A 27,418-nucleotide genomic window follows, 5' to 3' on the forward strand; every position below is an offset into this window, starting at 1 on the left:
TCAAAAACAGTCTTTATATTTGAAAAAAAATGTCCAAAGCAGGTGCTGTGTTCTGACCTAGGTGCTTAATAATGTTTCGGTTAATAATGTCCTGCCTATTGTCACAGCGTCTCTATTCTCATTTTATTGTAATTCAGAACAGCTCGTTCCAAAGCCATTACATAAAACCAACATGCAGCTAAACAAAGATAATGGAGGCTGACTAAAGAACTGCCCTCCACCCTATGAATTCAAATATGCATGTTAGGTATGTCTGCTCGATTTTTTTAATGAAAAAAATCAACATTGAATCAAATGCTTTGGGATTAATTTTCTTCTCATTTCTTGAACAACACTGTAGATTGTTAGTTCCAGGGCATCTAACAGAAGTAATGAACTCAGGTTAAAAATCATTTCCACCTACAGTAATGCAAAAGAGCTTATAAATATGTCAAGCGACTGATTAAGAAAGTATACCAAAGACTTCTTTGTAGTTGATTGCTCTTTATTTACAGACAGACAACAATATTGTCAAACAGCTTTTGCTTTCTGTCAGTTAGTATTTCAAAACAATGAAGAATGTTTAACATAGAGGTCTTGATACCAGGTGAATAATTCTCTTTCTTCACTTTCCAGGTCGGAGTCTATCAGTTCATCAACTTTCAAAATTTCAAAAGATGGAGTGTAGAAGATGACCTTCTTCTTAATGTGTGATCTGCTTGCTGGTGGTTCCTAGGTGGAATTGCAAATGAACGTTCAATGTCTCAGATTTGGCTCTTACTACTTTGCATTTTTATTTTCTGTTTTTACTTAGCTTCACCCTCTAAAAATTTATAGCAGAATTAAGAATATTTTTAATATTTTTATCTATTCTCTCTGTGTCTCTGTGTCTCTGTCTCTCTGTCTCTCTCCCTCTGTGTGTGTGTGTGTGTGTGTGTGAGTGAGTGTGTGTGTGCGTGTGTGTGAGAGTGCGCACACGCGCAATGTAAGTGCCATGGCACTATTTTGATGGTCAGAGACAAATGTTTTGGGAGTTGGTTCTCTCTACTTTGTGGAGTCTGGGATCAAACTCATGTCATTAGGTTTGTCAGCTTGTATTTGCCAAGAATCATATCAGCCAAGCAGAATATTTTAAAATTATAAAGTAGTGTATCAAAACATGTATCAAGACTACCCTTTCCAGCCCTGACCTGAGCAAAACAGGTTCGTGGGTCAGTGACATTCAGAAATTAAGAGTTTTTTGGAACTCAGGAGGTTGTGATCTGCTGTTCCGTACTGTCATCATGACACAGAATAAATATATTGAATTTCACTGCAAACGATATTGATATCCTTTGGACTACCATGAGAAAAAGAGAAAGAAAGAAGGTCGGGAGGCCCATGAACGTTCAAAGAAGGAAAAAAAAAAAAAAAAAAAAAAAAAGGATTGGCTCTGAAAGCTAAGCTCTACCATAACAACACCATGCCGAGAAAATACAAATGAAAAAGACATTAAGATGCATGGAAAGAGAAACACCGAGCAGAAGGATGAGGAGAAGACCCCACAGGGAGCAGTCCCTGTCTATCTGCTGGACAGAGAGGGGCAGTCCAGAGCAAAACATGATTAAGCAGAAACGAAAAAGAAAAGGCGGGAAAATGGGAGGTTCCTCTACACAAAGTTCATGCCCAAGGAGAAACAGAAGTATCTAAAGTTATTTAAACAGGAAAAAGGGAAAAAAAGGCATGGAAGAGAATGGCTATTAGAGTTTGCTTTGTTGGTGATGGTTTTACAAGATAACCACCTAAATATGAAAGGTTCATTAGGGCAATGGGTCTGCGTTTCAAAAAAGCCCATGTCACACACTTTTTACCTGCTTACACTCTGTGTGAAAAATAATCCATCATCCCCATTATACACAACCTGGGTGTGATCACCAAAGGTACAGTTATTGAAGTGAATGCGAGTTGGGCCTCATGACACAAGGAAGCAATGTGATTTGAGAAACGTATGTCCAAGTTACCAACAATCCTGAAAACAATGGGCGCGTAAATGCAGTCTCGCTGGTTTGACAGTGACGTCATACAAGTCATTCCACTAGCGAAGACTACACGCTGTCAGGAAAACACCACCACTGTGATCTTTCTGAACCACCAAGCAGCCTTACCCCGTGTGCAGTCATTGAAAAATATTTATTAAATTGTAAAAGAAAATAAAACACTGCCCAATTTAAACAAAACAAAACAAAACCAAAACATGTATCAAAACATATCCCTAAAATGTGGCACGATAGAGGAAGATTTCACATAGCACAACTTTCCATGGCTAACTACAACTTCATAGCTCTGCTGCTCAGGAGGCTGAAGCACTACTATCACTTGAGCCCAGAAGGAGAGGCCATCTTGGGTAATACAGAAAAGACCCCATGTCTCAAAAGTGGCTTAAGTAGGAATATAGCTGAGTGGTGCAGTGCCTGTGAGGTTCTGCTTTGGTTTTGAGCACATACACCAGATGGCTGTCATTCTGAGAAAAGCCCTACCAGGGGTGTGATGAATTGAACATGTTCTCTCTGTCTCTCTGTCTGTCTCTCCCTCCCTCCCTCCCTCCTTCCCTCCCCCCTCCCACCAGCTTGTACTGATGTGAAGGCCGAATGCTTAATAGATGCTTAACAGCAGATGCTTAATAGAATATTTAGCAATATTGTGTAAGAATTCTGTTCTTTGAAAAAGTTTCAAGCTTCATTCTAATTTTATGTTTATGGCTGTTTGGTCTGTATGTCTGTCTGTGCACCACATGCATGGGGTGACCTTGGGGGCCAGAATAGGATGTCAGATCCCCTGGGACTGGAGTCAAAGCTGTGAACCACAGTGTGGGTGCAGGACTTGAATCAGAGTCCTTTGGAAGAGAAAGTCAGTGCTTTTGAGCACGGAGTCATCTCTTCAGGCCACTTTCACTGCCTTCTTTTTCCTTTTTTCCACATAATGTTTTGCTATGCAACTCAGGTTGACTTTGTTGCAAATAAAATAACTTACAGGCAGATTGAAAACTGTCCATAATAATGAAGGAGAATTCACTGCTTGTTAAACTTGCAGTTACCTGGGGGGAAGCCTTTCCTTCTTTAGTTTCCATATAGGCCTTTTTCATCTTTTCAACTTTCTTTTGTGCTTGCTTGGATCGACGACCCAGATGTTTTATTTTTCTTTGCTGTCCCCAGGGTTGGTAAAAGGGATGGACAGTTGTAATGGATGGATACCTAGAAGACATTTGTATTGGAGACAGAAAAAAAAAAAAACCCACAAAAATATGATTAGATGTGAGGCAAATTGTAAACTGTAATGTGTTGTCTAGCATACTGACAGACCTCTCAGTGTGTGGAGCAGCGCTGAATGCCAGTTCTTACTGACACGTTCCAGCCTTCCTGGACAACACTGTGGAGTGGCCACTTGAAAAAAATGAGACAGGGTCTCACTATGTTGCTTAAGCTGGTCTCAATCTCACAGAGGCAAGCCTCCAGCATGATATTTTATTTATTTGCATTTCAAATGTTATCTCCCTTCCAGGCGTTCCGTCCATAACCCCCCTCTCTCCTCCCCCTCTCCCCTGCTCTATGAGGGAGCTCCCCCACTCCCGCTCAGCACTATAGCATTTCCCTACGTTGGAGCATTGAGTCTCCACAGGACCAAGGGCCTCTCCTCCCATTGATGCCCAGTAAGACCATCCTCTGCTACATATGCGGCTGGAGCCATGGCTCCCTCCATGTGTACTCTTTGTTTGGTGGTTTAGTCCCTGGGATCTCTGGGGGATCTGGTTAGTTGACATTGTTGTTCTTCCTATGGGGTTGCAAATCCCTTCAGCTCCTTCAGTCCTTTCTCTAACTCCTCCATTGGGGTCCCGTGCTCAGCTTCGAGCATCTGCACCTATATTGGTCAGGCTCTGGCAGAGACTCTCAGGGGACAGTCAGACCAGGCTCCTGTCAGCAGGCGCTTCTTTGGCATTAGCAATAGTGTCTGGGTTTGATGTCCAACATTATGTTTGAAAACCATAAGTAACACTGGAATTTACATTTTATAACAGTTGAGAAAGCAAACTTCTTACAATATTTTTTTTAAAAAAAAACCCTTTAGTCTTGTCTTGTTTTGCTTGAGAAAAGGTCTCTCAACATAACCCTGGATGTCTTGTAGACCAGGCTGACCTTGAACTCACAGAGATCCTCCTGTCTCTGAGTCCCAAGTCCTGGGATTCAAGGCATGTGCCACCACTGCCTGGCTCACCTGCTTGGCATTTGACCTGGGCTCTGGGGACCTGAGCTCTAGTTCTCAGAATCATGTGAAATCATCTTGTGGAATCATCTCTTTGTCCACTGAGCCATGTCTCCAGCCTGGTGAAAGCTATTTTATTAAATCGGTGTTAGGATCTGACTTAGCTCATGTCACGCATTCAGTCCTCTCAGCTTTACTATCACAGGACAGATCAGCCCAATATCCAACTGCCAGCATCTGTATCATTCATTCATCCTTAGAACCCTCTTTTAGAACAAGACTCCATGTGCAGAGAAGGTTAAAAGCACCCGAGAATACTAACCCTGATCACCAGCACTGAACCAGTGGTGGCTGGGTATTAGTGTAACCAGTGGGCTAATTCTTGAGTTGCATGTTATATACTGGCTCTAAGATTCTCAGGAAGGACGAAGCTCCAGGTAGCTCCAGTGGTAACTGGCTTGCTAATACTCAGGCTGGGCTGCCTACCCTTATGTTTTACAGCCCTACCCCTCTCCTGCAATCACCTGGAATCACCTCCTGAATAAACCACTCCAACTCAATTCCTGGTGTTAGCATTTGCTTCTGGGAGATCCCAGACAAGGGCTTTAACTGAACATGCTTTTAGGAAAATATTTTACTTCTTCAGTTGATTTAAAAATTGGTTAGCTGTTTGGCTCCTGAATGGCTCATTCTTGGATAATCAGTAGCATGAATCCAAAGAGCAGAAGGCTCAAGGTTATATTTGGAAGTAAGGAAAATGACATCATTTATTTGACCTTGGTGGTAATAGGGTTAAGTTGTGTATTCAATGGTCATATGTATGAGAGAGAAAAAATTATTTTATGATGACAGGCTGTGTCTTGGATCAGGTTGTCTGTTTGGAAAATGAATATCATTGACTATAAAATAAAGAAGTTAAATTATGCTGCTGAGTCAGCATCTTTTATCTCCACTCCTGAGAATCGTCAGTATGTTCACCAGTGTGTTTTTTGTGGTCTAAAGGAATATCTCTCGTTGCAAGTATGTGTGTAAAACTATATTACCAACAGATCCTCTTCAGCCTTATCTCCCCTTTCTTTTTCTTAAGAAAGCCAGATTCATTTCTAGATAGATGGGCTGGGTGAGTCTTAGTAACGGAAATGAAAAGGAATCTAATTGGAACAATCACATTCTGTCCCTGTCATTTCAGATCCTAATACATATATTTTGCTGCAACATGGCTTTACAAACTAAAATTGGTTTGCTTGGAGTTGGTAAAGAAGGAATGATTTCTATGCAATCAATTCTAGGCAACGGGAGCCAGGAGAGTGAGAGGAGGATTAGGGCTTTCCATGAGAAGGGAAAGGCCTTCAGCTCCACTGAATGGGCAGTGGGAGAAGCCTGTAAGACTGTATTTATGAAAACAAAAATATTAACAGTCACACGCAGACCCCTGACCTCAGAGAGGCACACTCAGCTCTGCCTCACTCTGCTGTGCCTGCCACTTCCTGAGTCACGATGGCTCTTACTTGTTGCCAGGTTACACTGCCTCTTGAAAGGCAGCCGCGCTGGCCTGAGGCTTCTCTTCCATCTCTGTGTCCACCACCTGCTCAAATTAAAGAGTCTCCAGCAGGTCCCCTTTACTACTCTACTGTTTTTATGTGTGCCAGGGCAGCCTCTTGCCACCCTGGGGTGCCAGTCTGATGGTACAAATTATCACCTCAGGATCTTTTTGTTAGTATTCTACTTACAAAGTTGCATATGTTTGGGATAATCTTCCCCAGTTTAAAATTTTCCATATGCCTTATGATCATCCTTAGTGGACCAGGTATCCAAATGGGAACATTTTCAGCAATGTTTTTAGGGTTGTAACTTCAAGAAAAATGGTCTTTTACCTAATTTTAGAAACAATCTCTAGCTGGTGCTGACGCATCTCTTCTGTTTGTGGTTTCTGTAACAAATACTTCATTTCTTTTTGTAAACGGTCTGAGATTACTCCAGACTCCGCATAATCAACTATGTCGTACATCATCATTGTCTTGGGAATGCTTCTGAGACTTAATCTTCGCCAGTGGTTATTCTTGCCACCAGAAGCTGCAGGGGTCTCATCTATAAGACTGCAGTACTAAATAAAAAAAGATACACAATGATCAGTGGTTGGTGCTCACCTCCAAAGTCTATCAACATCTCTCGCCCATGATTTTCATTCCAACTAGATGTTTCTGTCATCTATGTTCATCTTAACTCCCCTACTAAAGGGCAATTTCAGCTCACACAGCACCGCACTCACCAGATGTTTATCTGTGCACCAACACCGGCACACACTATTTTAGAAATGATGAGTGCTAAGTGGAGAACTTCATTATTTTTATTTGTAATATTTGTGGCAATCTTACTTTACCATTTTTCCAGTTTAAAACGATATCAAGTAAGCAATATAAACACTCAGTTTATATATTCAATTTAACATTATAAGTGTGTGTTGGAGAGATCTACATGCTAGGCATGAGGACTTTAGGGTGTCCTACATACTCTCAAACTTTCCTATGCACCCACTTCCATGTGCATTCACATGCACACATACAAACATGCACACCTATGCCATTTTGTCATGCAGAATGTCCGTTGCCATCGTTTTGTGGAGTAGTACCAGTCTCTCAACAAGAGGCCGACAACCCCAGTTCTCACAATGGAACTGCAAGCCTTTGAACAAAGCACAGACCCTGCAGCTCCATCTTCAGTTCGTAGCCTACTACATTTGTGACAAGTGTGCAGTCATATTTAGTGACAAGTCATGTCCCGTCTGTAAAAATAGGTCAGTGCTTGGTCACTGTGAACCCCTTAATGAGTTCACATATAGACAGCAGATAGTTGTGCGGCCTCTTTGTCCCACAATGATAAACCTATGTGACATCTAAAAAAAAAAATGATACCTAAAAGAGGGAATCAGGGGCTGGAGAGGTGGCTCAGCACTTAAGAGTACATGCTGCTCTTGCAGAGGACCTGAGTTAGGTTTTGTCACACTCTTGGCAGTTGGCTTACAGCAACTCAGAACTCCAGGCCCATGGGATCCAATGCCATCTTCTGGCTTCCCTGGACACCTGCCCATATGTGTATACAATCTTACCTCATACACATGATTAAAATAAAAAGAGATCTTTCTTTAAAAGGCAACCTTGGCCATCAAAAGTACCAAGCGTGGAACCATTGGAAGCAAAATAAGAATCCAATGTGAAGTGAGTTGTAGAGGAAACACGGGGTCATGAGAAGCTGACACTGTTCAAGAGACTGGAGCTGTGTAGCTAGAAAGACTCGGGGAAAGGGAACTTCCTAATGTAAGTTGCTGTGACAAGAATGAAGGGACACTGGCAGAAAAGCCTTCACATCATGAGAAAGTGAACATATTCCGCATCACGTCAAATGTGAAGACTACAATGTCAGCAACAGATTCAAACTTAGGGGTTTGACAGTGTGGCACACACGGTCTCTATTGTTACTTACCGGAGAAGAAGAAGGCAAATATTCTTGCAATGCTCTTCTGGTAGTGGGTGGACTGAGGGTGGAACCCAGGTCTTGTGCATGTTAGGCTAGTGCTCTGCCCTCGAACCTTTAAAGGTTTTTTTTTTTTTTTTTTTTTTTTTTTTTTAATTTGATAGTCTTGCTAAGTTTCCCAGGTTGGCCTTACAGTTATTCTGTCCCTCAGCAAGCTTTGAACTTGTATCTTTTGAACGTTGATCCTTCTCAGCTTCCTAAACATCTAAGGTTATAGGTTGGAACCACCCAAGAGGTTTTATATCATTTTCGATTTTGCTTTTTTCTTTGTTTTAACTACACTAGGGATTGAACTCGAGGCACTGTACCATCAAACTACGCGAGTGACTCTGCTACACTCACTGTTCACTGAATTCTGAGATTTTATCAGGCACCAGCATAACCAGCTGTTTTTTACATGCCAACCATTTTTCTCTACTGATTTTTTTTTCTTAAGTTTTGAGGTGCTAGTGTTCATGAGTGCACTTGGGTAGCAAAGGCAGGTGTATTTCTGTGAGTTTGAGGTCAGCCTGTTTATATATATCAAGTATATAGCCCAGCTAAGGCAACACAGTAAGACTGTTTCAACAAACAAAGCAACAAACAAGATCCTACGTGTGTGTGTGTCTGTGTGTGTGTGTCTGTGTGTGTATGAATATGTAGGCATGTGTTTGTGTAGATGGGTGTGTTGAAGGCAGTGTGTGTGTGTATGTGTGTGTGTGTGTGCAGATGGGTGTATTGAAGGCAGGGTGTTTATGTGTGTAGATAGATGGGTGTGTTGAAGGCAGGGTGTTTATGTGTCTAGATAGATGGGTGTGTTGAAGGCAACGTGTGTGTGTATGAGTATGTGGGCATGTGTTTGTGTAGATGGGTGTGTTGAAGGCAGGGTGTGTGTATGTGTGTGTGTGTGTGTGTGTGTGTGTGTGTGTGTGTGTATGTTTGTGCAGGTGGGTGTATTGAAGGCAGAGTGTTTATGTGTGTAGATAGAGGGTATGTTGAAGGCAGAGTGTGTGTGCAGATGGGTGTGTTGAAGGCAGGGTGTGTGTGCAGATGGGTGTGTTGCTGGCATCTCCACTGATTATTCTTTGCTTTGTATGGGGCCAAGGACATAGCCTAGGGGTAAAGTGCTTGTCTATCATGCAAGGGACCCTGGGTTCAAGCTCTGGTGCTAAAAAAACTACTTCTGGTTACAGGAAAAAGAAATAATAATGATGATGATAAGACACTATGTCATAAGTTCAATGACGTACCCAAATGAATAGGCTGCAGTCATATATATTATTATTACATTAGGAATCAGATTATTGACAACTTTCATTTCTTTATTGATTGCCTCTGTGGATTGTTAGGAGAAAAGCTGGAGTATTTCAGAAGCATGTTATGATGATGATGATGATGATGATGATGATGATGATGATGATGATGATGATATGGAGCATAAATGCCCCAGTTCAGCATTGCTCTACCCAACTATCCTAACCAGAAACTCAGGAATCATGCCACACACATTCCTTCAGCTTCTGTCCCAGTCTGTCACCCAGGCCCACTGTCCTTGCAACTGTAGACACACAGCCTTAAACTGAACAACCACCATTTTCCCTGGAGTATCCAAACCCTTTGAACAGAGCTCTCGTTGCTTTCTAATTCTTTCTCCTGTAACCAGAGGTAGGTTTTTACTCATTAGCTTAAAAAAGACATTTTGCTCTTTTTGTGTGCATGTGTGCATACATGAGAAGAGCACACATATCAAGGTAGAAGTGAGAAGACATCATTGTGGAATTGTTTTTCTCCCCTTCTACCATGTAAGTTCTGGGAATCAAACTCAGGGTTTCATGCTTGGTATCAAGCACTTTTACCTGTTAGGCCATTTTGGTAAGTTTTTCTTTCTTTATTTTAACTGTTATTCTCTCTCCCTCCTCACCTTCCCTGTGTATGTGAGTGAATGAGTAGCTGTGGGTATGCGTGAGTGTGTGTGTGTGTGTGTGTGTGTGTGTGTGTGTGCTGTACCTTCACAGGCCAGAATAGGGCATTGAATTCTCTGAGGCTAGTGCTACAGCTGGTTGTCAACTGCTTGATTTAGGTGATGGGAACTGAACTCTGGTCCTCTGGAAGCACAGCAAACACTCTTTATCTTTGAGCCATCTCTCTAGGTCCCCAAATGTTAAATTTTATTTTGTGTATATTTTATCATAATTTTAAAAAGTATGATTCTTTCTCACTGGAGGTCCGGAAAACATTTTTTTGTTTGAATTTTCAACGTCTACATATAAACTCCTTACTTGCATGTAATCTTGCACTGTGACAACATCCGTACGATCGGCTACTTTGAACTTCCGGAAAAAATACTCATCTTGCATAATTTGTTGATAAAACTTCCTCTCCCCCATTATCTTATAAGCATCAGCCACTGCCTATAAAGAAAGTAGATTTTAAAAATAATACATTTTAAATTGCTGGCACATATTTTGTATGTTTTCTGACAAATGTAGCAAAAATTGTTTCTGTATTTTACTATCTTTCTATTAATAGAAAGGGTACATTACAAAAAGGAAGTCATATAGCTGTTTGGGGGAATGTAGGGGAAGGAGTTAAGGTCTCACTGTGTGCCCCAGCTTGGCCAGAAACTTAGTAATAAGCCTCTTACCTCAGCTCTAAATGTTGGGGCATGAGTCACCATGCCCAGCTATATAGATTTATTTTGAGACAGAGTCTCATGTAATCCATGCTGGCCTTGAACTTGCTGTGAGATTAAGTATGAGTTTAAACTTCTTGCTTTCTTGCTTCTACCTTCCAAGTGCTGGGATTATAGGCATGAACCCCCATGTCTGGCTTACATAGGGATTTTTAAACCATTTGATACTTGTTCCCATAGCCACTGATGCACAGTTTCAAAATATAACTACAGGTTTAGTTGAGTCTACAGTCTTCAAGGGATCATAGATTTTTTTATTTTTTTGAAAATAAAAAGAGCACTCCCATGCTCTCTTCAAGCCATATGTTACTCAGTTCCAGGGGAACCTGACGTCCTCTTCTGGCTTCTTTTGGCACTGTACATATGTGGCACATAGACATGCATGCAGGAAATACATCAATCAGTACAACACAACAATGGTTTTTAAATCTCAAAAAATATTTTTTTATATTTGATTATGTGTACATGTATGTGAATTTATGTATGTGCCCAAGAAGGCAAAAAAAGGGTGTCAGATCTCCTGGAGTTGGTGTTACAGTAAATTATAAGCTGTCTGATGTGGCGCTGGGAACAGACTAGAGCCCTCCACAGGAACATTATGTGCTCTTAACCACCAAGCTTTCTATCAAGCCTAGATTGATTATTTATTTATCTATCTTATCTATCTATCTATCTATCTATCTATCTATCTATCTATCTATCTATTTATATTTTATGTGCATTGGTGTTTTGGCTCCATGTATGTCTGTATGATGGCGTTGGGTACCCTGGAGCTGGAGTTATAGACAGTTGTGAGCCCCCATAGGGTGCTGGGAATTGAACCGGGGTCCACTGGAAGAGCAGTCAGTGCTCTCAATTGCTATTGAGATGGCTATCTCTTCAGCTCCAAGATTTTGGTTATTTTTTCCTTTTAAAAACAAAAGAAAACCATAAAAACTCATTTGTGCTGTCAGGGAAAAGACAACTTACCTGGTGATTAAAGAGAGTGCCCTAGAAATTAGAATAAAAGGTTTCTGGAACCAACACGCTTCTTCTGTTCATTAGCTCATGGCTCCCAAATGTGGATGTGTCAAGTTGCTTACACTTTCCTTTCCTTTAGACTTAATTTTCAGTAGCCAAAGAAAAGCAAATAAAGGAGTCTCCCTTCTTTCTAAACTGTCAACCGTTCACAACTTTAAAAAAACGTGTCTTAGAGACCAGCAAGAGAAAAATTAGAGAAAACAGAGGCTTAAATTCTTTGTCTTGGCTCTCATCATGCTGACTCCTCCCACAGGCATCTATCCTGATAACAGCTGTGCGGAACTGTCTAACAGCTGTTTATGATATGGATCTGTGCTTCTGGACACATCATTACACACTGAACAGGTATTAAACCATGTAGTTCTGCTTTAGGTATTTCTGCAGAGATAATTATATTTTACCTTAGCTCAGATTACCTAGAAAAGGTATTTATCATCAGTTTCCTCCTTCCAATGCCCCACTCATTCACTACCACGGATCTCTCCTAGACCTGATTTTCTTGTTCATATTATATCCCAGTTATATTGATGCTACTCTAGGCCTGTGGCCAAAGAAAACCATGCCTAGAAGCATAGGACGAACTCTGTGCTTGCTTTTGAGAGGATGTATTAGTAACTTTTCTATTGCTATGAAATCATGACCAAAACCAACTTATGGAAGAGTTTATACTGGCTTACAGCTCCTGTACGTGAGTCCATAACAGGAGGGGAGAGACGGCAGCAGGTGGCCAGAGCAGGAAGCTAAGAGACCACATCTCCAATAACAACTGCGAATCATGGACCAGGTGTTCAAATATGCAAACTTTTCGGAAACATTTTCATCCAGACACAAAGGTGTTTGGGAAAAACAAGGTATTGTCAGACATCTGCACCACATAGTCAGTTGTTTATTCTTGCTGGAAATTCCTACTTATGGAAGTAGGAATTTGCTTGCATTTGGTTTGGAATAATTCATTATATGCAGATGCAGAATAAATAAAAAACTCAATAACTGCTGCTTTGCTTAAGCCTTGAAATTTATGCAGTATGACAGAAACAGATAAGCATTCAAATCTCATTTATGGACCTGAATTCTAGCTTTTTCACAGACAAAGTGGGAATAGTATTTCTCATCAGAGTGAAGGAGGAGGGTCATGTGAAAGACCATTCACAGTGAGTGCCATCCCTGACCTCAGTTTCTTTACTCTCTAGTTGTAAGGTTTTAAGCTAGTTACTTGTTTCTTTATTTTTTGAATGTATGATTTAATTTTTCATTATTAGGCATTTTGGCATTTTTAGACATGTGTGTTTTCCTTCTATTCCCAATGATCCCTGTTCCATTTCCCCATTAGTCTCCTGTTGCGGTAATTAACAACAACAACAACAACAACAATGATAATAATAATAATAACGAACCATATACTGGAGGACCTACATGCAGACGGCTGAGCTCCCAAAACAGCCTCACAAGTGCTTTCGAACCTGAGCACACAGTGAGTCAGCCATTCATCCTCTCCAACTATCCAGGGAGGGAACTCCGGGATCGTTCAGAGCCCAGATAGTGTGGTGCACTCTGGGATCAGGTCTTCTCTGGACCAGAGAGAGGGGTGTGTGACTGCCATCAGGACTCAAGACCTGCACTCAGACGGCTGAACTCCAAGAACATCCTCACAAGAGCTCGAACACCTGAGCCCACAGAGACAGAACTGAGTCACTGCCATCAGAACTCACTGCCTGCCCACAAAGAGCAAAACACCCAGGAGCAATCTCCCTCCTGAGCCCACAGGCCCTCAGACCCACAGGAGAGACAGGCTCCAGTCAGAGACAAGATCACCTAGAATCACAGATAACAAGATGGCAAGAGGAGAGCACAAGAACCTAAGTAATGGAAACCAAGACAACCTGGCACATGAAACTAGCAGAGGCGATGAACCAACGGGATTTAACAGGCATCTACAGAACATATCATCCTAAAACAATACACCTTCTTCTCAGCACCTCACGGTACCTTCTCCAAAACTGACCAATAGTCGGTCACAACACAGGCCTCAACAGATATAAGAAGATTGACATACTCTCATTCATCTTATCAGATCACCATGGTCTAAGGCTGGTCTTTAATAACAACAAAATCAACAAAAAAGCCCACATACACATGGAAGCTGAACAATGCTTTACTCGATGATAACATGGTCAAGGAAGAAATAAAGAAAGAAATTAAGGATTTTTTAGAATTTAATGAAAATGAAGGGACAACATACCCAAACTTATGGGATACAATGAAAGCAGTACTAAGAGGAAAACTCATAGCTCAGTACCCACAAAAGAATCTGGAGAGAGCATACACTAACAACGTGACAGCACAGCAGAAAGCTCCAGAACAAAAAGAAACAGATACTCAAGAGGAGTAGATGGCAGGAAATAAACTCAGAGCAGAAATCAACCAAGTAGATACAAAAAGAACTATACAAAGAATCAACAAAACCAGCCCCCCTTTTTTTTCTTTTTGAGAAAATCAACAAGATTGATAAACCCTTAACCAGACTAATTAGAGGGCACAGAGAGAGTATCCAAATTAACAAAATCAGAAATAAAAGGGAGACATAACAACAGTAACCGAGGAAATTCAAGAAATCAGGGACTATGTCAGGGTCATACAGATACAGCTGAGCATGCCTGCAGCTAACCATTAGACTGAACATGGGGACCCCAATCAGGGGGCTAAAGAAAGGACTGAAGGAGCTGAAAGGGTTGCAACCTCATGGGAAGAACAACGTTATCAACCAACCGAATCCTCCATAACTCTCATGGACTAAAACACCAACCACTGAGCACACACTGAGAGGCCTATGGCCCCAGATGCATATGTAGCAGAAGACAGCAGTGTCTGGTATCAATGTGAGAAGAGGCCTTTGGTCCAGGGAGGGCACGTTTTTCTAATGTATGGGAATGCCAAGGCAATGGGGGTACAGAGGGTGATTAGGAGCTAGTGCACCTTCGTGAAGAAAAGTGGATGTGGAGGGGGACTGTGAGCAGGGTGGGGGAAGAAGATAACATTTCAAATGTAAATACAGAGAGTATCTAATTAAAAAACAAAAGCATATACCTTCGCTATAGCCGGCATCACAGAGCCACATGGCATTCAGGGTATATTCATCTCAGTTAGCCAGACTTGGCTGACTCTTTAAGATCCTAATTTCCATCCCAGTTTGCCTCCGGCAATTTTCTGGTCCTAGCAGTAGCAGCTGCCCTCTTGGCTAGTTTTTGCCCATGGTGGTCTGTCCGCTGGGGACCCAGGTCACATTCCCAGCAGCCCCATGGTTCTATGGCACCATTCTGCAGTACCATAGCTCTTCTGTCCCCAGCCGTGACCGACATCCTGGCTCTCTGCTGCCGGCTACTCTCTGATCCCCGTGGTGATCTGTCTGCCTCTATGACTAGCTCCATCTATCTCGTGGCTCTCCGTTGTGGACCCTGCTCCCATTCCCAGCAACCAGGTAAAACCAGTCTTGACTCTAGAGGTCCCAGCATTGGCTGATTCCCCACAGCTCTACCCGGACTCTGCTGATACTCCCTGCCACCGCTCCCTGTGGTCACCAGCACAACTCCCACCAGCCTGACAAAAACCAAAGCCCTAGAAACTTGCAATTTAACAATCAAATTTATCTCAGTAAATTCTCACTCCACAAAGTGTTCAGATAGTAAACTCAGATCCAATTGATATGATACAATCTGCCCACCTAGACACGACAAATGGTCCTATAATAATCCATCCCTTATAAGATATTCATAGTTCCCTGTGGCTGTATAAAGCCACACAGAGATTGAACCTCCTCATCCTCCTCCATCTTGCTTTTTCCTCTCATGGCTTCTCTCCCCTTTCTCAAACTCTGTTCCGCCTTACTTTTTCACTATCTAATCACAGGCCTTGTCTTATCTTGTGCCTGCCTTCCTGTATATCAACCACAGCCTCCTTTCTGCTTTTATATTCAGAAGTTTTATGGGAATTATGTGAAATGATTGCACATTTGATATTATATTTGATAGAAACTGACCAAGTAGAGCCAGAGGGACTGGCAAGATGGCTCAATTGGTAAGGTGCTTTCTGCATAAGCATGAGAACCCAAGTTCTGATTGTTAGTACTCACATAGAACTTGGCATTGTAGCATGCATCTGAAACCCTGGTACTGTGAGACAGAGATGGACAGATACCTGAATCTCACTGGATAACCAGATTAGTTAAACTGGTGAACCCCAGGTTTAGAGAGATCCTGTTTCAAAAATTAAGATGGGAATGAATGAGGAATTTAACCTCCAGCTTTTGTACTCCCCTATCCCAAAGTGATCAAGTAGGACTGATAATATTGCAAGGTAACAGAGTGCTTGCCTAGTGTGCACAAAGCCCTGGGTTTGATCGGCAGAACTTACCATACAAATCAGATATAGTGGTGTACACTGGAAACCCAAGACCAGCTGCATAATGAATTCAAGGCTAGCCAAATATATATGAGGCTTGAGACAGAGACGGAAAAGAACAAGAGTGGGGAGATGGGGGAGACAGAAAGACAGAATAATTAATCAACATGGGTGGCTATTGTTCTGTTTTTCTTATATGAATGAAGTTTAAAATGTTAGGATTTTTTCAATATAAAATAACAGTTGCTGAATGTAAACAGTTCAGGCTTGTCAGTTGGATCCACAGGATCTTTTTGTAGCCTGTAAGTGTAATAACTGGATTTTCCCATATTAACTGTCAGACATGAAAACCATGTCAGTTATCCACTGGTGCTTCAGGCCACAGAGGAGGCTTTATAGGAAAGTCCTTATAAATGATACGGTGTCAAGGATCCCCCGAGGGATTGCTAAAATATAGTCACTGGGCCAGAAGGTCTGAAGTAGGACCATGGCTTCTGAATTTCTTAAAAAAAAAAACTTCATTTTTATTCTTTGTGTGTGCACGTGGGCACATGCTTGCAGGTGCCCGAGGTGGCCAGGTAGGACACAATAACGGCAATTCTCTTGTAAAGTATCAATGCTGAGAAAATAGATTGTCAAAGTGGTAAATAAGATGAGAACACACACAGACACACATACATACACATCCTTATTCTATGTTCTCAACTTGTAGGGCATGATCCCTTTAGGGCTTGAATGACCATTTCACAGGTGTCACCCACGGCCACCAGAACATTACAGTTCATAACAGTAGCAAAATTACACTTATAAAGTAGCAATGAAATTATGGGTGGGGGTCACTACAACATGAGGAACTTCATTAAAGGGTCACAGCATTAGAAAGGCTGAGAACCACTGTTCTAGATCCATTTGACCTGTCTCGGCAATTTTGTTTCTAATTTTTCCTGGTCGATTCTACATCTGTCTTTATGCCACCATTATACTGCCTTAATTCCTGCAGCTTTATATGTTTTGAAATTGGGTAATATAAATTGTCTAATTTTCTGCTTATTCCCTCCCTTTTCACTTGCATTTTTTTTTTTGTGAATAAAAAAGAAATACACCTGAAAAATAATAAGGAATTGCAACAAGAAATAAAAAGATGGTGGGGAACGATGGAGCAAATATGCATTAAATTCTCCCTTCTTTATACATGGAATCAGAAGGGCTGGAGAGAGGGCTCGGCGGTTATGAACACTAGCTGCTCCTCCAGGGACCTGAGTTCAGTTCCCATCACCCACCTGGTAGCTCACGATAAGTGTCTGCAATTCTAGTTCCAGGGGATCCATGCCCTCTTCTGGCCTTCTCAGGCACCAGGCAGGCATGCACCTGGTGCTCAGGGATGTAGGAAAAAAAAATCCATTCCATACACATAAGAATATTTTCAAAGATAAGTAAACTTAGACTAAACATCTGAACGAACTAAAAGTGACCTACTTCTATAAAGAAACAAACGAGGGACTGGGAAGATGGCTCAGCAGTTAAGAGCACTGACTGCTCTCACCAACTCACACAACGACTTGCTTCCATTTCTAATTCCAGTTCCAGGGGGGCTCTGACACCCTCCTCTGACTGACTCCACCAGATATACTTGTGGGGTACAGACATACATGCAGGTAAAAACACCAATATGTATAATAAAATAATAGAAACAGACTTAGGGCTAGGGACGCAGCTCAGTTGGTATAGTGCTTATCTAGTGTATATGAAGCCCTGAGTTTGATCCCCATAAACCACATGTGTCTGCACACCTATAATCCTAGCACTTTGGAGGTGGAGGCAAGGCAATCAGAAGTTCAAGAAGAATTAGGTATAGTGCTGGATGCCTTTAGTCCCAGAGCTCTGGTGGGAGAGGCAGGCATCTCTGGAAGTTCAAGGCCAGCCTGGTCTACTTCGTGAGATCCAGGACAGTCAGGGTTGCACAGACAAACAGACAAACAAACAAACAGACCAAAACAAAACAGAAATAAGTAAACAGAAAAGCTGCACCAGTTTGTTGAAGAAACTTTTATTCAAAGATCAAAAATGTAAACGCAGCATAAGAAAAAAAATCCCACCACCATTGCAAGTTTTCTTTCAACTACGAATTCACATACTAGTCAAATTTGTTTTAAAAGGGAATGAAAGGGATGAGGACGGTCCAAACTGTTCTCTTCAAGTTGAGTATGTTCTGTTCACTTAAAGAACATTATAGTGTCCACTGAAAAAGGCCGAATAGTGTGATAACATCTTAATAAGAACAAACGGAATTATAAAATCTCATTTCATGGGGAAAATGAAGGCAACAGAAGGAACTGCTGGGCCTGACTACTCCCTGAGAGTGGCAGCTGTGCCACATTAGGGAAAGGCATAAAGGTACATTTTCTTTTCTCTTTGGCATAGTTTCTAGGACTTCATCAATACTGAAACATATTTTTAAAATGTATTTACAAGTCATTAAAGAACATCTGCATGTGCAAAAGAACTTTCCTCACGATGGCTTTTACCCATTAAAGCGCCCTTCTGTGAAGATGTAGGCCGTAGAGATCATTCAGACTTTCCCCTAATGCAGGTACTCGAATGTCAAACAGAATAATTCTTGTTTCCTACTTACGTGTGGATAAGTAAGCACACATACATGTTAACTCAAATTCTCAAACTTCATATAAAACTCCTTAAGGTTTCACTCCAGTAAGCTCCAGTTAAAGCACAGTTTAGGTGATCTGAATAGCCAGCATCTGTCTGCTGTGCTGTAGATAGTATCTTGCCTGTTCCCAGGCCTCTCTGTCCCGAGGACCCGGTTCAACTGGCTCAGTCAGCTCTCCTCTGCTCTCTTCCCCTCTTATCCAGCAGTCTTCCACAAGTCTCCCCTGAGGCAGTCTCTGTTTTCAAGTGGGCTTCTTCTCTTTGGCTCTCTTCAGAGGAGACGGTTGGAATGTTACTTACGACAGACCCAGTGAGACAGTCCCCCAGAGTGCTTCAGGGAGAGTGAAATCTTATCAGGACGTAGTTTTTTCTCAGTAATATGGAATGAGGAAGCTTCCAAGATCTTGGAGCTCCAGCAGTCATTTCTCAATCTAGTGAAGACCATTCGGACGGGTTGCACTGGAACGTGGCTGGTCAGTGGACGATGGGACTCCATGCAAGACTGGGTGAAATTCAGGAGAGCTTTGTTGTGTGGAGGCTGTTGTTCAACCTTGGCCCCTTGAGGTAATCTTTTTGGTTCAACTTCACTGGTACTAGAACATGGCACAAGACGGGAAGCCCACAACATAGGCCCTTCAGTGCTCTTCTTGGGTGTTTTGTAGGAGCTTAGACGAAATTTCTTTGTAGAACTGGGGATAATCTGAGTGTGGGCCTGGAAATTTCTCTCAGTGGTTACCTTGAAGCCGCGTTTAGCATCCTGGCTAGCTGTATGCACCGCAGAATACAGGTGGGAATCTTGATCTTCATCTGAGTGTTGGGCCAGTGACTGAGTGTTAAACATGTGGCCCATTTCCTGTACTTGTAAGGCAGCCTGTGGAACTTGATGGAAGCAATACTCTGGGCTTTGGTCTGTTGGATTCTCACTGACAGCTGCATCCTCATCACTGTGCCCCCATGCTGTTTTTGGCACGCTAGGGTCATCCAAGGTCTGACATGTTTCTTCTTCAAGAGGTACGATAATATTGGCGTCTTCTGTGGAAGATGCTGTTTGGCACACAGGTTGGTCATCAGATTTCTCATCTCCTGGCACACTAACCTGAGTATGGATCAGAGATAATTTCCTGTTTATATGGATGAATGTTGGTCTGCTTGGGCGCCTCAGATAGTCACCAGAATGTGTCAGATCCTTCCAACTCGGTGGCTTCCTCTCCAGGGGTTTCTTGGGAAATCTGAGCAGGAGAGCCTTCTTTCTCTTCTCTAGTCTTTCTCTTTCTTCTCTCTCTCTCTCTGTCTCATTCTCTGGCTCAAGACTCTGGGGATTCTGTGGCTTCTTCTGTGGGTCCTGGTTCTCCTTTTCCTTCTTTACTCCCAAGGGTAGTGGTGCCTTGGCCCCATCCCAACACTTGATAGGACACTTTCTGCTCCTTACAGTGTGTCCAAAGGCCCCACAGTCTCTGCATTTCATCCTGGGATTCTCTTCTGGTAGGGGGTGTCTCTGATCAGCTGGTTCTTTCCTGTTCTGTGAATTTTGATTTTCCATGTTCTTGTCAGATGAAGTGTCCAAAAAAGGATCTATGTGTTGAGTTGGGATTTCCCAAGATCCAGTTGTCTTTCTCCTGTTTGTTAGCAGGTTCTCAGATGATGGAGACACCGCTAGACAAGTTATGAAGCTTTCAGGATGCTGGAGAAAAGGGAAGTCACATTTTCTTTTTTATATCACTGGACTATTTTCTCCCCCTCTAACAGTTACTTCATAAATAAACAAAAATTAATGAAGTTATTTTACAGTGTTCTGATGAGTTATAATGTATAAATAGTGCTTTCTAGTGACTTCTTCTTCTGAACTTCTCGTTTTTTTTTAAAGCCTAAGCGCATTAGGGATGGTAGAACTACCTTAGGAGATTATCAGTCCTGGAAAAGTCTGATTATATCATTTTAGAATAGAACCAATAGATGGTATTTTATAAAACCAACCTCAGCTTATTCTGAAAATGAATATGATAATGATATTAATTTATCCCTCAAGAGGAAGATGAAAATACACTTCTCAAGCTGGGCATGGTGGCACACCCCTTTAATCCCAGCACTCGGGAGCCAGAAGTAGGCAGATCTCTGAGTTGGAGGCCAGCCTGATCTAAAGAGCAAGTTATGGGATAGCCAAGGCTACACAGAGAAACCCTGTTTCAATAAAACAATATATATTTCTCCATCTGATTCCAATTTTTATAATAAATATTAATGTTTTTGAAACATTATACCATAGTGCATGATGAGAACCTGTAGCCTATTTGTTATATTTGTGTAGTGGAGTTTATTTTTCTCTGATATTGCTTGAAAACAAAAGGCAAAGTAGCCTTAGTTACTTTTCTAATAATCTTCAGAGACTAAATGCTGCACTTGCTGGATCAAATCAGAAGTTGGCAGCCTGTGCAGTCTTTTCTCCAGAACACACTTACGATTTTAGATAGGTCATGCTTTTGTGTAACAAACTTATCAGAGGTTTTATTTTTCTTTTGCATTGCTTGGAATTGAATGTATGGCATAGCATATACTAAGCAAATGTTCTACCACAAAGTTACACTAGTAGTCTAGAATAACATCTCTATTAATGGCTAACATGACCATACCCACTCTATTACACTCAGAGCAAGGACCAAAGGATTAAAACCTCTTCTGTAGATCTGTTGAAGGTAGAGACAGCAGTTTGACAAGCTCCCCAGGTAATTCATGTGCTAGACACAATTATGGCAATGATTCTTGAACTGTCAAGAATTATTTTGAAAGTTCTCGTCCTCCTCCCCAGCCTTTTTTTTTTCTTTCAGAAAGGGCTCTGCTATATAGCTTAGGCTGGCCTAGAGCAATGAAACTTCCTGCCACAGTATGGGGATTACAGAGTTGTGCCATTGCACTCAACTTAACAGTGTATTTTCAGTACCAATATCCGACACATACTTTCTAGGTATACTACAGAATCAAAGGAAAAACAAAATTCCATTGAAACAAATAAAATTGCACTCAAGATTCTGCAGAATGTAAAATTTTAACGCAAAGAAAATTGATATATATATATTTTGTGGAGCCTCATATAAGCAATAAACTTCAACTTTATTTTAGTGGAGACACTTTGAATTATGGTGCTTAGGAAAAAGTTACCTGTTTGGTGGGCTGACTAATGGCAAAATATGTAGCCTAGATACTTGGAATGCAATTTAGATATTGCATAGATGTTAAAAAGCAATAATAATAGAAAACATACGTCATGAAGCATCACCTTACTTGACGGCTTTAGTACATTTTTCCCGCTGAAATACTTGTAACCATAGCTGTCACTTTTCAAAAAAATTTTAAACACGATGCAAGGTGGAAACGTTTCACCACTGAATCTGAAATGAAAAGAAAAAAAGTTCTGTGGTATCAACTGTGGTATCCCATTGCTTCTTCATGTACTTAATACAGCTGCATTAAGTACATGTATTTTTCAAATACAAGGCATATAAAGAGCATATGAAGATCTAGCAAAGAAATGGATCTAAAGGTGAATGCCATAACTATTCTCAAACTTATGAACAAAATGGGGGTGAAACTTTATGGCAACTTAGCCTTTTTATAAAACAAAAGTCTTAGCCTTTTTACATAACAAGCTTAAGTAAAACACTTACTTTTTAATTTTGTCCTGAGAAATAATCAGGATTTAAAAAATTCATTTCTATTATTTTTTCTGTGAAATAAATTAGCATAGTCACATTACCTGAATCTGACTTTACACTTCATGCTAGGATCTTTCAAAAGTGCAGCCTCTATGGGGCTTACTTTCTTCAGTAGTTCATGTGCCACACAATATTCCTGAAATAAATGATGGCACTGTAAACTGCTCAGAGTTCACTTACAGATTACAGGGATGGAAGTATAGTGAACTACAGTGGTCTCAGGGTTATGCAGAGGAGCACTCTATTCCTGACTCCTCCATTTGCCATCTATGCAATATTGAGTCAGTTATTTCAAATTGTGGCTCTCCAAATTCTAATATCCATCCCTTTTGAGATCACAGGCATTGTTTTTTCCCCATGACAATACTTTCCCACAGTCTATTGCCTTTGTATATAAACTTATCTGTGTTTCTAACTAGATTATAAGCACCATGAAGGTAGAGACATCTTTATTCTTTATTATATCCCTAGCATTTAATACAGTACCTGAAACACACAAGAAACGTAACAAATGTTTAATGTTGAATGAATATGGGGATAATAATGGTGTTAAGTGGCTAGCTTTTAAGCACATTTTATTTACCATGTAGTATGGTAGTATATCATTCATATATATATATACACATATGTATATATATACTCATTTCATTATAACAACACAATTTTAGAAGAGTATCACTCTCATTTTATAAATGAGGAAGAGCTAGATCTCAAACTTAGGTCTGTTTGATTCTAAAATTTCCATTCTTTTTCTTAAATGACCCTATTCAATTTTATGCTTGTGATAATTTTATAAAATATACAATGGTGAAATTTTAATAAGATAAATTATTTTAATGTGAAGTATTAATTTGAAGCATTGAAATTAATATGTAAAAATTAACTAACTTTATGTATTTACTAAGAACTTAACAATATGAGGAAAGCAGTAACATGATAATTAAAAATGAGTTTTATATGATAACACAAGTAGGTATGTGTGAGTAAGATAGTGAAAAAATATACACATTGCTCAGACTTTTTCAGGACTGCTAAAATTCCTCTAATGTGGCTATTCTGATAGCAGAATAGTTTCCAGGAGGGTGTTTTGGTTTTTTTTTTTTTTTTTTTTTGGTGGGAAAAGAGGACAGGCATCTGTTTATTGTTTGTATTCCAATAGGACTATATTCCTTATCCTGTCCTGACTCACTCACCCCTTTCACTAAAAGCTATCTTAGTTGTCTTTCTATTGCAAAAATATTGTTAATATTGCAAGCTTTACACATAAAGAAGGAGACATTTACTTTGTTTATGAATCAAGGTTGTTATGAAATTGTATTATAGAATGCATTCTTAGAAGGAAATTCTGGGCTGGAGAGATGCTCAGTGGTTAAGAACATCTGACTTTGGTAGAGGACCTTAGTTTGCTTTCCAGCATCTTCATGGTGGCTCATAATTGCTTATAACTTCAGTTCCAGGGGATATGATGTTCTCTTCTGCTCTCTGCAGGCTCTTGCACACACATGGTGCACATAAACTCACTCAGGCTCACACAAATATAAATAACAAATAAATAAATCCTTTAAAAAGTGAAACTGCTGGGTAAAAGCAAAGTACATTTTTAAATTCAGGGATTTTTGGGGGGTAGTGTTAGGGATCAAACCCAGGGCCTTACACATGTTGAATACACATTCTACCACTGAGCTAAACCTCTAGTTCTTAATCTAGAGGTTTTTTTTTTTCCTTTTGGTAGAAGATTGCTATCTCCTATACTCAGATAAGGATACAAATTAAAAAATGGGACTATAACAGTGCATAAATTTCAGAAAAATAATTAGTACTCATCCACATTAAAAATAAACCCAGAGGGCTGGAGAGATGGTTCAGCAGTTCATTTTACTGACTGCTCTTTCAGGGGACCCCATGGGATTCCTAGTACCTGCATTACAACTGCCTCTCTCTCCAGTCCCAGGGGATCCAATGCCCTCGTCTGGTCTCCACAGGCACTGTATGCCATGGTGCGGAGATACACATGAAGGCAAAACATCCATACAAATAAAATAAATATAAAAATAAAAAAGAACAGAAATATTCATTTGAGATTAGCAAAATAAGCAATTTTAGAACTTTACATAATATTATTTTATCTAAATCAGAGATAAAGAGGGCTATTTGTTTTATCTTTAATTAACAGGTCTTTTAACTAGTTAAGGAATAATCTCTGTCAGAGGAAACAGATACATACCGCTGCACAAACTGTATGTTTTAGGAGTTTAAACAAGGTTTTGTCCACATAAACGAACCAGGCTTTCTGTATTTTTGTTGCTGAGATCTCCCTATTACTTTTAAAAGGAAAAAGAGGTTAGTTATTTATGAAGTAGTTTTTCCTAAAATCCTAGACAACTCTCAATTTTTGCATCCTCTTATATTTCCCCATTTCTAAGACTGACCTAATGAGCATTTGGGTGGAGTAATTGAAACTAGTCCTTTGTGGTATCTAATCAGAATGAGGATATGGAATAATTAATATTTCCCTTGAGATGAAAAAAAAAAGAACACCTAAATGTTTATCAAGACCCATACTTAATTTAAGCCCGGCTTGGTGGCACATTCTTATATAATTCCAGCACTTAGCAGGGGGATCAAGAGTTCGAGACCAGCTTGACTACACAATGACTTTGGCTGAAGGTGTGTGTTCCTGGTCTGTGGAAGATACACACTCACATTTTTATTATTACATACGACCTCTCTCTTCCTCACTCCTTGTCCCTCCCTCCCTCCCTCTCTTGCCTCCTGCCTCTGAGACAGTGTCTCATGTAACCTCTACTGGCTTTAAGAAGCTGAATATGTAGCTGAGAATGGTCTTAAATTTCTGATCTTTCTGCCTCTAACTTCTTAGTGCTGGGATTATACCATGCCTGGTTTTATGTGGTGAAAGAAATTCAACCAAAGATTTTGTACATACTAGGCAACACATCTACTAAGAATATCCTACTGCTGGGGGTTGGGGTGGGAGAGGAGAATAAGAAAGAGAGGTAATGGAGGACAGAAGGGAAAGGGAGGGAGAATGGGAGAATATGGATAAATAGAAGGTATGAGAAGGAAATGTTACCTTCTAAAAACATTTCATGGGGTTGGAGAGATGGCTCAGCAGTTAAGAGCACTGATTGCTTTTCCTAACGTCCTGAGTTCAATTCCCAGCAACCATATGGTGCTTCACAAACATCTGTAATGAGATCTGACACCCTCTTCTGGTGTGTCTGAAGACAACTATAGTGTACTCACATATATAAAAAAATATATAAAAATTATGGGGCTGGTGAAATAGATTTGTGGGTAAAGAATGAGAACCCGAGTTCAACAGCCTGAACCCATATAAAAAGATGTGTTCAAAACTACTTGTAATCCCAGCACTTGGGAAGTGGTAGCATGGGCATCCCTGAGGCTCCTTGGCAAGTCAGCCTACCTTTTTAGTGAATTTCAGCCCAATGAAAATTCCTCTCCCAAAAAAATAAGGTGAGGGGGCTGGGAAATGGCTCAGGAAAAGACCTGAGTTTGACTCCTAGATCCCACGTAAAAATGACTGGCATGGTAGCATGTACTTGCAGTCCTGGCGCTATGGAGGTTCAGACAGGAGGATGCCCGGAGCTTGCTGGCCAGCCTAACTGGCAAACTCTAGGCCAATGAGAGCTTGTTTGTCACAAAGAAGTTGAATGGTATTCCTGAAGATGACATCCAAAGTTGTCACATGCATACATACATACATACACACATTAAAAAAGCAGAAAAGGGCACTGTGGTGCATGCCTTTAGTGCCAACACCTAAGAACAGAGGCAGGCAAATCTCTGTCAGTTCCAGGCCAGCCAGGGACACAAAATGAGACACTCTGTCTCAAAAACAAAACAAAAACCACAAAACAAACAACAACAATACCCTCAAAATAACCCAAACTCCAGGAATAAACCTTTTGAATTTTAGCTGATATAATTTATTATCTGGTTTACCTTTCTGTAAGTTGCTTAACTACTTTTCAGTTGCTTTTTTCTACACATTTAAAAAGATTTAAAAATTTTGAAATGATGTGTATGTGTGTGCCTGCATATGGGTGTGTGCATATGAGTGCAGGTTCCAACAGAGGCTAGAAGTGTTGGATCCTGTGGAGTTTGACTTACAGGGGTTTGTGAGCTACCTAACATGTGTGCTGAAAACAGAACTCAGGTCCTTAGGAAGTAGGTCCTAATCACCAAGCCATTTCTCCAGTCCTTCTTTCTCACTTATAATGTATACTAATAAAACTGCTTCAGAAGGTTGTAGTATTATCCTGTAGACGTGTTAACATGCTTTATAAATTACAAAATTCTAAATTCATAATATTCAACTAGAGGGTAAATTTAAAAAAAAAATACCAAAATTTGGGAAAGAGCTCCAATGCTCATGGATCGACAGGAGCTTAACATAACTGTCCTCTGAGAGGCTCTACCCAGCAGTTGACTGAGTCAGATCCACAGCTAAACATTGTACAGAGTCTGGGGACTTTATGGAAGAGTTGGAGGAAGAATTAAAGGCCCTGAGGGGATGGGAACTTCACAGGAAGACCAACAGAGTCAGCTAACCTGGACCCTTGGAGGCTCTCAGAAGCTAAGCCACCCACCAAAGAGCAGACACAGGCCAGACCGAGGTCCCTGGCACATATATATTAGATGTGCAGCTCAGTCTCCCGGTGGGTCCCGCCAAAACTGGAGCAGGGTCTGTCCCTAAAGCTGTAGCCTGACTGTAAAATCTGTTCCCCAACAGGACTGCCTTGACTGGCCTCAGTGGGAGAGGATGCGCCTAACCCTGTGGACACTTGATTGGGAAACCTGGGAGGAGCCCACTCTCTCAGAGGAGAAGGGGAGGGGGGATGGGAGAAGGGGCTCTGGGATGGGGGACTGGGAGGAGGGCATAGCGTTTGGGATGTAAATACATAAATAAGAAAAAAGATAAAAACCTCAATTTTAACACAAAAAACAAAACCAATAAACAAAGAAGGTGGGTAAATTGGTAATTTGTCTAATTGTGGAAATACGAGATGGCTTCTTACTCTTTTCTTGCCTTTATCTTTGCAGCACGTGGCGAATGTGTCCTGTGGATTTTTTCTGAGAGCTGACTATCTGATTCTGGAGCACCAGAACCTGTTGTATTTGAGGACTTTTTCATTTTCCCTACAAAGGAGTAATCTGAACACACATACCATTA

The 27,418-nt window shown here is 40.8% G+C and overlaps 1 protein-coding gene across 1 annotated transcript; it reads right to left on the reverse strand.

Moving 5' to 3' along the window:
- Positions 1-543: 543 nt before the first annotated feature.
- Positions 544-27,379, reverse strand: LOC308414336 (uncharacterized protein CXorf58 homolog; the record flags this gene model as incomplete). Its single annotated transcript, XM_080909572.1, has 8 exons — positions 544-711; positions 3,053-3,209; positions 6,090-6,319; positions 10,005-10,136; positions 21,768-21,879; positions 22,245-22,339; positions 24,428-24,524; positions 27,264-27,379. 8 exons carry the CDS (start codon positions 27,377-27,379, stop codon positions 544-546), a joined length of 1,107 nt encoding a protein of 368 aa, XP_080765698.1.
- Between the last annotated feature and the right edge of the window lie 39 nt (positions 27,380-27,418).

This window comes from Micromys minutus, assembly GCF_963924665.1.
Source record: "Micromys minutus genome assembly, chromosome: X".
Classification (NCBI taxonomy): Eukaryota; Metazoa; Chordata; class Mammalia; order Rodentia; family Muridae; genus Micromys; species Micromys minutus.